General features: G+C 42.6%; 1 protein-coding gene across 3 annotated transcripts in view; it reads right to left on the reverse strand.

The window, feature by feature from the left end:
• The window catches only part of LOC128685119 (polyamine-transporting ATPase 13A2), a 212,362-nt gene that overhangs the window by 86,444 nt on the left and 110,099 nt on the right, over nucleotides 1–15,819 (reverse strand). For 2 of the 3 annotated variants that reach the window (XM_070102005.1, XM_070102019.1), the window contains 3 exons: nucleotides 9,452–9,698; nucleotides 1,765–1,868; nucleotides 298–442 (listed from right to left, as the gene is read on the reverse strand). In XM_070102005.1, coding sequence (XP_069958106.1) covers nucleotides 298–442; nucleotides 1,765–1,868; nucleotides 9,452–9,698 — 496 coding nt within the window. The remainder of the gene's footprint in view (nucleotides 1–297; nucleotides 443–1,764; nucleotides 1,869–9,451; nucleotides 9,699–15,819) is intronic. The other variant, XM_070102010.1, reaches the window with a different exon arrangement.

A 15,819-nucleotide genomic window follows, 5' to 3' on the forward strand; every position in this document is an offset into this window, starting at 1 on the left:
GAACTGTATTTTTACTTTTTATTTTCAGGCAACTCACTGTACTGTACTATATTACAGTTTTTTCTTATTAAGGGCAGTCATTTCATGGAAGCAGTAGACCTAGTCTGTTGAATCAAGCTCTCTGTGATAGATTCTCATTTAATTACACACACCTTCCCTTATTAGTCCTTTACACCAAAGTTTCACTGTTATAATACTGTATAAGGAAGCGCTAAACTCTTAAGAGTTATACAACAGTATTGTAGGAAAAGGAAGGTAGCTTGAGCTCCATGGAAAGAAAACCTCTCAGCAACTGACCTGTAACCATTACAGTGGTGATAGCAGCCTTGTGAAGGGTTGCCAGGACAGGAGCTGTCTCCACCTTGAGTTTATTATGGAGCAGCACCAGACCCAGGAAGGTAGACCCCATCTCCAGCACATCCCGAGGGCCAGCAACCTGCTGCTAAAAGTTTCTGTCACTTGGATGTGGGAAAATTACCAACTAAAATGTAGGAAATGCAATCAGTTTAGACCTAAGATTTAGCTGTAGGCTATGACTAATTTTTGTGGAGCCTAGACTCAAGTGATAACAAATGTCTACATTAGCTCAATGAATGAGAGAAATGTTATACTGTCAGAAGTTTGTGCTAGAAAAAACAAAATAAACATCAAGTTGAAATGGTTACTTGCCAATGATTACTGAACACTTTATAAATGGTTTGAGTGAGAAATGAAGAGCCTCGCTAATGCTGCAATATCTACTCACTGAGAAAAATATACAAACAATTTCAAAGTTGGAGCAGTCGCCCTACTGCCTCAGAAAATGAAATATCAGTAGCGAGGTTCACATATTGTAAATGATTATACTGGTAGATTAGGTTAATAGTTTTATTATGTACCACATAAGTACCCTGTGGGCCACAGTAAAAAAAATATTACAGAGGTACATAATAGCAAAGAAATATGGGATATGCAATGGGCCATTTTATATTGTGCCAATGTATCAGCCAATATGAGTATATGCTAATTTCTAATTCCTAATTTTAAGTTATTCTTATTTCTTAATCTAATTCCTAATTTTAAGTTATTCTTATTTCTTAAAAAACTATGGGAAAATATTATCCATATGTATGTAGTAGTTTTACACTGATGTAACATTATAAGCCCTATGGTGGTTATGTTTGTGCAAAAAACAAAAACAAAAACAAAAATTCCCCACATAATACATTTTGTTGATGCATTATTAGTTTAAAGGGTTTCCCTTCGAGGATACAATAACAATAGAAGTTAATCACTCAGTGATACCTGAAACTGTGATGCGGATCACAACAGGATCTTTAATGTTATCTCATTGGAATCAGTGTTTGCTTGAGTAACACTCTCACTGTACTAAGATCACTAAAGACATGTAAACTAAGTACTATAACACACAAAAATAGAGATGTACACTTAAGACATTTGAGGCCATAATCTTTAAATGCCTGACTGAAACCCAGCATTTCCGTCAGCATAAATAGTAGGGAGATGTTCCCTTCCATCAAAATTTACAGACCTTACTGTATGGCCAATAACACATCATAAATTACAAATATGGACTGTGAAATATGAACAACAGACTCTGAATGGGATTTATGTTATGTGAGAGTGACCTTGTTATGACAATGCCTAGTTAATAATGAGGGTGTAAATTCAATAATGTCAGAAATGGAATATGTTTAGAGCACTGAATAACCAAATGGTTCCAGTGTTTTGTAAATAAAGTGATGGCAGTAAAGTATAGAGTACCTGGTGGTAGTTAAGAGCATCTCCCAGATACTTGCTTGCCACAGCTAGTACCCGCAGTCCCTGTCGTGAGTACCACTCCAGTGCTGCCTCCATGATGCTTGGTACTGAAAGCATCATACACACACACACATACAGGATATCAGTAACAGATGTCAAACTTCATGAATATAAAGAGAAAGAGGTTAAATGAAATCAAATTCCTCTATATGAAAGGAAGATTTAAATCCAGGATAAATTTGTCTTTCTTTTATTGCTTACTGAAAAAGTTCAGTTGGCAAATTAAAAGAAATTTCCGTGCTGTACAAGTTCACTATGAGTCTCTGATTGCAGAATATCAGGTCACCTTACATTTAGCATTATTTACATCCTACTAGTTTGCTAAGAACATTTAAAAGTATACTCCTAATCTGTTCAACAAATCCATGGGTACTAAGAATGGAAATTTTTTACATAATTTCCTAAATGTAGAACATATAAATGAATAATATAATAATTGTGTATTAAACTGTGATGCTATTTGAACCCTTCGAGAAATTTCGAGTGGGGGCGGGAGGCAGAAGAGCTGGGGGTGACGCCGCAGAGGAAAACGCCATATTGAATTTAATGTGTGAACACTGGACTGAATTGTGTAATGTAATCAGGCGTTCTTGAGGGTCAATTGGTGTATATCAGCCTCAATCCGTAATTCAGAATTTGCTGACACATTCCCGCTGAAGAATTGGGATATATAGTGGAAAACCCTTACTATCTGGTAACCAGGATGGAAAAATAGAGGACACCAATTCTCCCAGGAGCACACCTCAGCTAAGTGACGCTTACCCATAATGAGCAGTAGTTTTGGTATTGGCCATCGTAAATTCAAGTTGCTAGGGTAAGGTTAGGGTGTGTTTCATCAGCATTAAGTGTCTTCCTGTGATAAATAGTAAATGGTAATACAAAATTTTTTTGTGTATCCAGCAAGCCTAATCATATACAATCCACACTATTTTATAATTTACCATTATTGGCATTAATGTTTAATATCATAATTATTAATTTAATGTCAGGGCTAGCTTTTTGTGAGTGGTAGGGAGTGGGCTTTGAGGGAGTGGCAGTTTGATGACCTGCTGTGATTAACCCTTTCAGGGTTTCCGACGTACGAGTATGGCTTACGTGCCAAGGTTATTGACGTACTAGTGCACATAAATTCTAGCGCCTTCAAATCTTGCAGGAAAAGGCTGGTAGGCCTAGATGTGAGAGAATGGGTGTGTGTGGTCGGTGTGCGTGGTAGAAAAAAAATCTGGGACCCAGTGACGCATTGTGGGAATGCCATTTTAGTAGACCTTGTTCACCATGCCTCGTGGTAAGAAACTCCTCACTCCTCGACGAACTGGGACACTTTTGTTCCCCAGTGACAGTTTTAATACAGATGTAAGTGCCAGTGAAGATGAGTTTCAAGGTTTTGATAAAGTTGTGACTGAAACTAATGACCATAATATTGGTAATAGTGAGGAAAACCCAGAAGACCCTCAGCCTTCCACCTCTGCTGCTGGGCCATCTTGTTCACATTCAGTTGTACCAGAACGAAAGAGGAAACTCCTATTTTCCCATATTCTGGACTCAGATGTGAGCATTGGTGATGATAATGATAGTGAATATGAACTACAAGCTCTTGAAAACACTTCCAGTAGCGAAAGTGAAGTGGAATATTCTCCAGTGAAGCATCAGTACAATGGACCCCCGCATCCCGTTGGCATCACATAATGTTAAATCTGCATACCGATACATTTTATCGCTAAGATTTTGTCTCGCATACCGCTAAAAAACCCGCTCAACGCTATTCGTCCGAGACGCGTCTAATGTGCGGCCTGAGCCAGCCTCACATGTTCCGCCAGTGGCATTGTTTACAAGCCAGCCTCCGCGGTAACATCCAAGCATACAATCGGAACATTTCGTATTATTACAGCGTTTTTGGTGATTTTATCTGTAAAATAAGTGACCATGGGCCCCAAGAAAGCTTCTAGTGCCTACCCTGTGGTAAAAAGGGTGAGAAATATTATCAAAATACTGTGGTACCATGGTCAACTGCTGATGCTGATGCTGCTGCTGCTGTAGCACCGTCAGCTGCTGCTGCTGCTGCTGTAGCACCGTCAGCTGCTGCTGCTGCTGTAGCACCGTCAGCTGCTGCTGCTGCTGCTGTAGCACCGTCAGCTGCTGCTGCTGCTGTAGCACCGTCAGCTGCTGCTGCTGCTGTAGCACCGTCAGCTGCTGCTGCTGCTGTACCACCGTCAGCTGCTGCTGCTGTACCACCGTCTGCTGCTGCTGTAGCACCGTCTGCTGCTGCTGTAACACTGTCAGCTGCTGCTGTAGCACCATCAGCTGCTGCTGCTGCTGCTGTAGCACTGTCAGCTGCTGCTGCACTGTCAGCTGCTGCTGCTGCTGTAGCACTGTCAGCTGCTGCTGCTGCTGTACCACCGTCAGCTGCTGCTGCTGCTGTAGTACCGTCTGCTGCTGCTGTAGCACCGTCTGCTGCTGCTGCTGCTGTACCACCATCAGCTGCTGCTGCTGTACCACCATCAGCTGCTGCTGCTGTAGTACCGTCTGCTGCTGCTGTAGCACTGTCTGCTGCTGCTGTAGCACTGTCAGCTGCTGCTGTAGCACTGTCAGCTGCTGCTGCTGTAGCTGTAGCACCGTTGTTGGTGTGGCTTATTGAGAATACCAAGAAACAATTAACCCCAGAGGGTTAGCCACCCAGGATAACCCAAAAAAGTCAGTGTCATCGAAGACTGTCTAACTTATTTCCATTGGGGTCCTTAATCTTGTCTCCCAGGATGCAACCCACACCAGTCGACTAACACCCAGGTGAACAGGGAAAAATGCCTGGAACTAGTGCTCATATTGGTGAATTTAAAGCCAGCAAAGGTTGGTTTGAGAGATTTAAGAATCGTAGTGGCATACACAGTGTGATAAGGCCTGTTCTGGAAGAAAATGCCAAACAGGACCTACAGTACTCAGGAGGAAAAGGCACTCCCAGGACACAGTGTCTCATCAGTCATTGCTGCATCTTCAATAAAGGTAAGTGTCATTTATTCTTCATTTAGTAGAGTAGTACATGCACAATATATATTGTGCATGTACTACTCTACTATCGTGCATGTATACTTCTCTGTGTGTAGGAAAATGTATATTTCATGTGGTAAAATTTTTTTTTCATACTTTTGGGCGTCTTGCACGGATTACAGTGGACCCCCGCATACCGATTACCTCCGAATGCGACCAATTATGTAAGTGTATTTATGTAAGTGCGTTTGTACGTGTATGTTTGGGGGTCTGAAATGGACTAATCTACTTCACAATATTCCTTATGGGAATAAATTCGGTCAGTACTGGCACCTGAACATACTTATGGAGTGAAAAAATATCGTTAACCGGGGGTCCACTGTAATTTGATTTCTATTATTTCTTATGGGGAAAATTCATTCGCATAACGATAATTTCGCATAACAATGAGCTCTCAGGAACGGATTAATATCGTTAAGCGGGGGTCCACTGTATATATGACAATACATGCGCTCTGGTAGTGTGCCATATGCTATTCCAAGGGGAAGGAGTACATCTCAGAGTACATCCCGTGGCTGTACAAAAGGAACAGATGGTGAAAATGAAGATGATAGCATTGCAATTGGGATGGAAAATGTGCATGGTGATGGTAGTGGTGGTGCCGGCCGTGAGGCACCAGCAGTGGGCCATGCTGCCACCCACGCTGCCACCCATGCCGCTGCTTTAGCTGATCTACAACAAAGGCCACCATCCCCCACCCGCCCACCACACCAGCCTCAACAACCACAACCTCCACAACCACAAACTCCACAACCACAACCACTTGTCAATGTCCAGTACCCACCAGCAGACCGCACCTGGGATGGGCAGGAAGCTGCCAATTTTGCTCCAAATCCCCACCAGTTTGATGAAAGCCAAAGTGGAATACAGCCATCTTGTACACCGGGGAACAATGCCAGTGAACTGGAATGTTTTGAGTTATTCTTTGACAAACCCCTGATGGAAATTATTGTCAGGGAAAGCAACAGATACTTCGATTACACCATGGCAAACACAATACTATCACCAAAATCATGTCTACACCAGTGGAAGGAGACAACTGTGGCTGAGATGTATAATTTTTTTGCCACAATAATGCTTATGCCACATGTGTATAAGCACATTGTGAAATCATACTGGTCAACAGACCGCCTGATTGCAACCCCAGGTTTCAGTGATATAATGTGAGTGAATCGATTTGTGTTACTATTACGTATACTTCACTTCTCAGACAAAAACAGGCCTGACAGAAACGACAGGTTATATAAGATTAGGAATGTGTTTGTGTATCCGAAAGAGAAATTCAATATGTATTTTTATACCTTCAGGAAGCTCGTTATTGACGAGTCTTTGATTCTGTTCAAAGGAAGACTTTCTTTCAAGCAGTACATACCAAGCAAGAGGAAATGCTTTGGTATAAAGTTGTTTGCGCTTTGTGATTGCTACAGTGGTCTTGTATTGGATATTATTGTGTACACTGGAACTTATACATTGCAAAATACAGTGGACCCCCGCTTAACGAACACCTCCCAATGCGACCAATTATGTAAGTGTATTTATGTAAGTGCGTTTGTACGTGTATGTTTGGGGGTCTGAAATGGACTAATCTACTTCACAATATTCCTTATGGGAACAAATTCGGACAGTACTGGCACCTGAACATACTTCTGGAATGAAAAAATATCGTTAACCGGGGGTCCACTGTAGCAGGAAGTTATTGGGCATCTCTGGTGAAGTGGTTAGACCAATGATAGAACCATACCTTGGTAATGGGCATATATTATATACTGATAACTGGTGCACAAGCCCCTCACTCAGTGATTTTTTGCGAGTGAACATGACAGATGTGTGTGGCACAGTGCGTGCAAATCGTAAACATATGCCCAGGTTTGACGCTGGCACTCGTAGAGGTGAGGTGTAGGCATTTGCTGCCAATGACATCATGGCACTTCGGTGGCATGACAAACGAAATGTCACACTGTTGTCATCAGTTCACCCTAATGAAATGACAAACACTGGCAGGCAGCATAAAGAGAGCAATGAACCCATTCTAAAACCTGCAACTGTGATTGATTACACCTTCAATATGCGCTCAGTGGACAAATGTGACATGCAGATTGGGTTTGCTGATTGTGTTTGCAAGAGTTATAAGTGGTACATAAAACTCTTTTTCCATCTTCTGGACATTTCCATGCTCAATGCTTATAATATGTATAAGATGAGGACTAGAAACAAACCACCATATGGCAAATTTTGTTTGTCTGTCATCAGACAAATAGTATTCAAGTACCAGGGAGCAACACCTGCAATAGAAAACCACTCACTAAACTATCAACAACTACCTTCTCGTCTGAAGCTTGGTGATCACTTCCTAATACAACTGCCTGCTACTGCTTTCAAGAAAAAGGCTCAGAAGAGGTGTTACGTCTGTGCACATACAAATAAACGCCCACAACAATGCGGAGACACTTGTTTTATGTGTGAGGAGTGTAAAACACCACTGTGCATGACACCATGTTTCAAAGAGTTCCACAGGCTGCAGAACTTCTAGAAACATTCCCTGTGACTGTATATGTGTACATAAAATACACGTGAGGCGTGGAGTTAAAAGATAAAGAATCACACACAAAGTGGGAGTTGTCACAGCTGCTCTTTGCTGATGACACTGTGCTCTTGGGAGATTCTGAAGAGAAGTTGCAGAGATTGGTGGATGAATTTGGTAGGGTGTGCAAAAGAAGAAAATTAAAGGTGAATACAGGAAAGAGTAAGGTTATGAGGATAACAAAAAGATTAGGTGATGAAAGATTGAATATCAGATTGGAGGGAGAGAGTATGGAGGAGGTGAACGTATTCAGATATTTGGGAGTGGACGTGTCAGCGGATGGGTCTATGAAAGATGAGGTGAATCATAGAATTGATGAGGGAAAAAGAGTGAGTGGTGCACTTAGGAGTCTGTGGAGACAAAGAACTTTGTCCTTGGAGGCAAAGAGGGGAATGTATGAGAGTATAGTTTTACCAACGCTCTTATATGGGTGTGAAGCGTGGGTGATGAATGTTGCAGCGAGGAGAAGGCTGGAGGCAGTGGAGATGTCATGTCTGAGGGCAATGTGTGGTGTGAATATAATGCAGAGAATTCGTAGTTTGGAAGTTAGGAGGAGGTGCGGGATTACCAAAACTGTTGTCCAGAGGGCTGAGGAAGGGTTGTTGAGGTGGTTCGGACATGTAGAGAGAATGGAGCGAAACAGAATGACTTCAAGAGTGTATCAGTCTGTAGTGGAAGGAAGGCGGGGTAGGGGTCGGCCTAGGAAGGGTTGGAGGGAGGGGGTAAAGGAGGTTTTGTGTGCGAGGGGCTTGGACTTCCAGCAGGCATGCGTGAGCGTGTTTGATAGGAGTGAATGGAGACAAATGGTTTTTAATACTTGATGTGCTGTTGGAGTGTGAGCAAAGTAACATTTATGAAGGGATTCAGGGAAACCGGCAGGCCGGACTTGAGTCCTGGAGATGGGAAGTACAGTGCCTGCACTCTGAAGGAGGGGTGTTAATGTTGCAGTTTAAAAACTGTAGTGTAAAGCACCCTTCTGGCAAGACAGTGATGGAGTGAATGATGGTGAAAGTTTTTCTTTTTCGGGCCACCCTGCCTTGGTGGGAATCGGCCGGTGTGATAATAAAAAAAAAAAAAAAAAAAAAAAAAAAAAAAAAAAAAAAAAAAAAAAAAAAAATACACATATAGAAAAATAGTAATAAAAAACATTTTATAACGTTTGTGTGTGTAAACTTTTATAAACAATATAGTGACAACAGTGTTTGTGCAGTTATTGTGTAGCAAATAAAGAGAAAAAACTTACAAAACAGTGCTCATATTGGTCTCACAGGCCATAAAAGTTACTTGAAAAAAAAAATAGAAAATAATACTGTACCAAAAAACTAAATAAACCAAAACCGGGTGACCAGCAGTCGGCGATGTTGCCGTATGCCGGCCATTTTCTGTCAACTTCACACCTCCATATCTCAGTAAGTATTGATGGTAAAAAATTTTTGTTTAGCCTATAAGATTTAAAAAAAAAAACTACCTTTTCATGAGAATTTTTTTTTTTTTTTAAATTTTTCGGTCCTGAGAACAAGTCTGGGAGAGGGCCTGTCAACCCTGAAAGGGTTAATTTAAGACCCACTTAACTCACCCAATTACTTGCAGGTAATAATTCAGGTAATGCTTTGTAAAACCTCCTGGAGGTAATTTGCTCACATAATAATAATAATAATTCACAATAAAGAACATGATATTACAGAGATATGTAGACCTACATATAACCTTCATTTAATGACTAGGAACATTAAATTACAGCTTACACAAAAGGCAAAAAGTGAAGTATTTTTCACAGCACACTATAATGTAATGACACACCATATATAAAATCTATGCCAAAGTATGTTTGTTAATTACTGTAATATAAAGTTAAAATATACACGTTGGCAAGCAAAACATTACACATCAACAAATGTTATTTTGTTATGCATCAAACATAACAAAACAATTTTGTATATTAAGCAGAGTACAACACCAGGTACATAGAGGACATTCAAAGCATTGTTGTTTCTTTGAAGAGATTACCTGTGTCAGCAGTGCAGAGTGAGGCAACCTTCTCTGGAGCTCCCTTGATGAAGACCTCCAGGGCAGTGCTGGTCTTACTGCGAGTTACCACTGTCATTCGCTGTTCCCGTGACTCAAATGGGAAAGTCTTGAGGATTGCCACCTGGTGCAGTTGTGGGTCCACACATTCCCTAGCCCCGGGCTGAACCACTGCTAAAGTCACCATACCGTAATCTGGGTTCTCTATACATGATGGCTCCTGCAGCGTCTAAAATGACAAGTTTTATTATCCCTTAGTGAGTTTAATATTGCAAATGAAAACCAAAATTTATTGAAATGAAATCGAACACAAACATGATATGGGAATTATTTGATCAGATATGTTGATATGTTGGAAACATGAGTAATAAAGGAGAGATATGTGCTGAAAATATCAAACCAACCAAGGCAAGACTCGCAGTAAAGAATTCAAGTTCGACGAATCTCAATTTTGAAAGAAAATAGGGAAATCCTGGTCTAGTAATGCCCCGTGGCCTGGTGGCTAAAGCTCTCGCTTCACACGGTGAGGGTCTGCATTCGATTCCCAGCATGGGTAGAAACACTGGGCATGTTTCTTTACACCGGTTGTCTATGTTCACTCATCAGTAAAATGGGCTTTCTATATAGTAGTACAGTGGACCCCCGCATACCGTACGCATCGCATACCGTACAATCCGCATACCGGACGCTTTGATCGCAAAAATTTTGCCTCGCATACCGCCCAAAAACCCGCTCACTGCCCTTCGTCCGAGACGCGTCCAATGTGCGGCCTGAGCCATGCTCACATGTTCCGCCGGTGGCATTGTTTACCAGCCAGCCTCCGCGGTAACATCCAAGTATACAATCGGAACATTTCATATTATTACACTGTTTTTGGTGATTTTTTCTGGAAAATAAGTGACCATGGGCCCCAAGAAAGCTTCTAGTGCCAACCCTACAGCAATAAGGGTGAGAATTACTATAGAGATGAAGAAAAAGATCATTGATAAGTATGAAAGTGGAGTGCGTGTCTCCGAGCTGGCCAGGTTGTATAATAAACCCCAATCAACCATCGCTACTATTGGTGGTACAGCTGCTGCTGCTGCTGTATCACCGTCAGCTGCTGCTGCACTGTCAGCTGCTGCTGCACTGTCAGCTGCTGCTGCTGTTGTACCACCGTCAGCTGCTGCTGCTGCTGTAGTACCGTCTGCTGCTGCTGTAGCATCGTCTGCTGCTACTGTAGCATCGTCTGCTGCTGCTGTAGCATCGTCTGCTGCTGCTGTAGCATCGTCTGTTGCTGCTGTAGCATCGTCTGCTGCTGCTGTAGCATCGTCTGCTGCTGCTGTAGCATCGTCTGCTGCTGCTGTAGCATCGTCTGCTGCTGCTGTAGCATCGTCTGCTGCTACTGTAGCATCGTCTGCTGCTGCTGTAGCATCGTCTGCTGCTGCTGTAGCATCGTCTGTTGCTGCTGTAGCATCGTCTGCTGCTGCTGTAGCATCGTCTGCTGCTGCTGTAGCATTGTCTGCTGCTGCTGTAGCATCGTCTGCTGCTGCTGTAGCATCGTCTGCTGCTGCTGTAGCATCGTCTGTTGCTGCTGTAGCATCGTCTGCTGCTGCTGTAGCATCGTCTGTTGCTGCTGTAGCATCGTCTGCTGCTGCTGTAGCATCGTCTGTTGCTGCTGTAGCATCGTCTGTTGCTGCTGTACCACTGTCAGCTGCTGCTGCTGCTGTAGCACCGTTGTTGGTGTGGCTTATTGAGAATACCAAGAAACAATTAACCCCAGAGGATTTGCCACCCAGGATAACCCAAAAAAGTCAGTGTCATCGAAGACTGTCTAACTTATTTCCATTGGGGTCCTTAATCTTGTCTCCCAGGATGCAACCCACACCAGTCGACTAACACCCAGGTGAACAGGGAAAAATGCCTGGAACTAGTGCTCATATTGGTGAATTTAAAGCCAGCAAAGGTTGGTTTGAGAGATTTAAGAATCGTAGTGGCATACACAGTGTGATAAGGCCTGTTCTGGAAGAAAATGCCAAACAGGACCTACAGTACTCGGGAGGAAAAGGCACTCCCAGGACACAGTGTCTCATCAGTCATTGCTGCATCTTCAATAAAGGTAAGTGTCATTTATTCTTCATTTAGTAGAGTAGTACATGCACAATATATATTGTGCATGTACTACTCTACTATTGTGCATGTATCCTTATCTTTGTGTGTAGGAAAATGTATATTTCATGTGGTAAAATTTTTTTTTTCATACTTTTGGGTGTCTTGCACGGATTAATTTGATTTCCATTATTTCTTATGGGGAAAATTCATTCGCATACCGAACATTTCGCATAACAACCAGCCCTCCTGCACGGATTAAGGTCGCTATGCGGGGGTCCACTGTACGTATGTTATTGATGTCAGTTAGGCCTGTATACCTTGTACATGTACCTGTAGTAAATAAATAAAGATATGAATGGAACAAACTCCCAGGTAGCATCAATGAAGGGAGTACGTATAGTGAAACCTTGGTTGTTGAACACACTACTACTCGAATAAATTGGTGTTCGAACAAGGAATTCGAGATATGGTTTTTGTATGTGCTCTTGGTTGTCGACCAACAACACTCTTGAGGTTAAATAATTAAAAAAAAAAAAAAATTTCTCATGAAATAACAGAATCTTTTTCTGAAAAATCTTAATGACACGATTGCAAAAAACAACATGGTACGGGTGGGGATTGAATACTCCCGGCTAGTAAGTCTTAAAACTCCAGACTGGCATGTTAGCCACTGGGCCAGCTGGCTACAATCATGTCATTATGATTTTGTGAGTAATGATGAAGACTTTAGGGGGCTTCAGCTAGAGTTCGTCATGGCCACGCTGGCGGGAGATTCATCTGTAAAAACTTGCATTTGTGGTCACAGTGGTGCCTATGCTAACCTACCTATGGTGTATCACTATACCTAGTTGGATGAACCTTATTGTAGCCAGCTGGCCCAGTGGCTAACACATCGGTCTGAGTTTTACGACTCACTCGTCATGAGTTTAATCCCCACTCATACCATGGTTTGTACCTGTCTATTGCAATGCTTCACTGTTTGTATGTTATTAACCAACTTAGTAAGTAACTTTCTCTGCCTCAGCTGGGTGCGTCACACATACACTTGTATTTAACAATTCACAAAGATGTGGACTGACATATAACGTTTCTATACACTGTTGTATGAACAACTGGTTGTGCTGCTCTCTCCGGGACACACATACTAACTTTGCCCTGCTTTTATTAGGTTCCATTTCCAGTGACATCTCCAAGAATCACATTTTAAGTCCTTGTGCACCCCTCCCTCCCTCCCGTCCTTTCCTCCTTCACCTTTTTCCTCGCAAGGTCTTCAACGTCAGAAATGTGCTCCACATAATGCCTCCTTGGATGTAAGATGCATGTATCCCCCAAAGGTTTTTCTACTCTGCTGAGAACACAGACATACACACACATGCACACACACACACACACACACACACACACACACACACACACACACACACACACACACACACACACACACACACATGGCGGGGCCAGGAGCTGAGTCTCGACCCCTGCAACCACAATTAGGTGAGTACACACACACACACACACACACACACACACACACACACACACACACACAGCACTAAACTACAGACCAGTGTCACCGACATGTATAGTATGCAAAGTCATGGAGAAGATTATCAGGAAAAGAGTGGTGGAACACCTAGAAAGGAATGATCTCATCAACAGCAGCCAACATGGTTTCAGGGATGGGAAATCCTGTGTCACAAACCTACTGGAGTTCTATGACATGGTGACAGCAGTAAGACAAGAGAGAGAGGGGTGGGTGGAATTGCATTTTCTTGGACTACAAGAAGGCATTTGACACAGTTCCACACAAGAGATTAGTGCAAAAACTGGAAGACCAAGCAGGGATAACAGGGAAGGCACTACAATGGATCAGGGAATACTTGTCAGGAAGACAGCAGCGAGTCATGGTATGTGGCGAGGTGTTAGAGTGGGCACCTGTGACCAGCGGGGTCCCACAGGGGTCAGTCCTAGGACCAGTGCTGTTTCTGGTATTTGTGAACGACATGACTGAAGGAATAGACTCCGAAGTGTCCCTGTTTGCAGATGACATGAAGTTGATGAGAAGAATTCATTCCATCGAAGACCAGGCAGAACTACAAAGGGATCTGGACAGACTGCAGACCTGATCCAGCAATTGGCTTTAAGTCACTCTGTCTGACTTTTTTGGGTTATCCTAGGTTCTCTACACATATGCTGCTATGTATGATAATTCTATGTAACTGTATTTGTGTATACCTGAATAAACTTACTTACTTACCAAGTGCAAAGTCATGAAGATTGGTGAAGGGCAAAGAAGGCCACAGACGGAGTACAGTCTAGGGGGCCAGAGACTACAGACCTCACTCAAGGAAAAAGATCTTGGGGTGAGTATAACACCAGGCACATCTGAAGTGCACATCAGCCAAATAACTGCTGCAGCATATGGGCGCCTAGCAAACCTCAGAACAGCATTCTGACATCTTAATAAGGAATCGTTCAGAACCCTGTACACCGTGTACGTTAGGCCCATATTGGAATATGCGGCACCAGTTTGGAACCCACACTTAGCCAAGCACATAAAGAAACTAGAGAAAGTGCAAAGGTTTGCAACAAGACTAGTCCCAGAGCTAAGAGGTATGTCCTACGAGGAGAGGTTAAGGGAAATCGACCTGACGGCACTGGAAGACAGGAGAGATAGGGGGACATGATAACGACATGCAAAATACTGAGAGGAATTGACAAGGTGGACAAAGACAGGATGTTCCAGAGATGGGACACAGCAACAAGGGGACACAGTTGGAAGTTGAAGACACAGATGAATCACAGGGATGTTAGAAAGTATTTCTTCAGCCACAGAGTAGTCACGACGTAGAATAGTTTGGGAAGCAATGTAGTGGAGGCAGGATCCATACATAGCTTTAAGCAGAGGTATGATAAGGAGGGAGTCGTTCAGCGCGCTCAAGAAAAAAATCGACAAAAAATGGAAAATGAGTTATTCATACAGAAAAATAGCTTAACTCTTTGGCAACACAATGGTACAAGAATCAATGTTCTACAACGTTTCTACAAGAAATTATAGTCATTTATATCAGGTATGGTGGCGGCGATGTAGGTAGCGAGTCTGCTCTCAACCCATATATTTTTTTGAATTTTTTCCTTGTTTTTTTATCGCTTTTTCTTTGCATTATTCTTTCTAATATAATAATTGATTATTTGGCATCATATAAGAGTAGGTGGAGCTTATCAATAGATGTCTAGCCTATCAGGAAGCACCTGGGTACACCCGGCAGTGCTCCCTCTCCAGACGGCGGCAGGTGAAATCACCTCATTATTACGCTTATATCAGCTTATATATTAACTATACGGCTTATTTATCATTCAGAATTGATCTAATATGATATAATAATCACTATAAATAACAAACAATCATGTTATATACTCTAGACTGAATAAAATAGGCCATAATATAGCGAGTCCACCGCAATATTTCGATATAAATGAGTTAGTCCTCGTCTCCTTGTTGTATTGTTTGGTCTCTGAGTAAGAGAAAACGGTGTTTTGAAGAGGATAACTGCACTAGAACATCAGTTTACTAAGAAATACACCGAAACAAACGCAATTTCCGCGCAAAAAAAAAATTTTTTTTTGAGACGGTAGGCCGGCCGACGTTCTAGGCCTATATCTCGGAAGTAACTTATTCACTTATTTCGCTTTACAACTCCATTATTAATGATTGTATGGAATATTGCTGCACTCTAACAGCACCTTTCAAGGCAGGTGAAATTGCCGACCTAGAAAATGTACAGAGAACTTTCACGGCCCGCATAACGGAGATAAAACACCTCAATTACTGGGAGCGCTTGAGGTTTCTAAACCTGTATTCCCTGGAATGCAGGAGGGAGAGATACATGATTATATACACCTGGAAAATCCTAGAGGGACTAGTACCGAACTTGCACACGAAAATCACTCACTACGAAAGCAAAAGACTTGGCAGACGATGCACCATCCCCCCAATGAAAAGCAGGGGTGTCACTAGCACGTTAAGAGACCATACAATAAGTGTCAGGGGCCCGAGACTGTTCAACTGCCTCCCAGCATACATAAGGGGGATTACCAAAAGACCCCTGGCAGTCTTCAAGCTGGCACTGGACAATCACCTAAAGTCAGTTCCTGATCAGCCGGGCTGTGGCTCGTACGTTGGTTTGCGTGCAGCCAGCAGCAACAGCCTGGTTGATCAGGGGCTGATCCACCAGGAGGCCTGGTCACAGACCGGGCCG

The sequence above is a fragment of the Cherax quadricarinatus genome, chromosome 5, assembly GCF_038502225.1.
Source record: "Cherax quadricarinatus isolate ZL_2023a chromosome 5, ASM3850222v1, whole genome shotgun sequence".
NCBI classification, from domain to species: Eukaryota; Metazoa; Arthropoda; class Malacostraca; order Decapoda; family Parastacidae; genus Cherax; species Cherax quadricarinatus.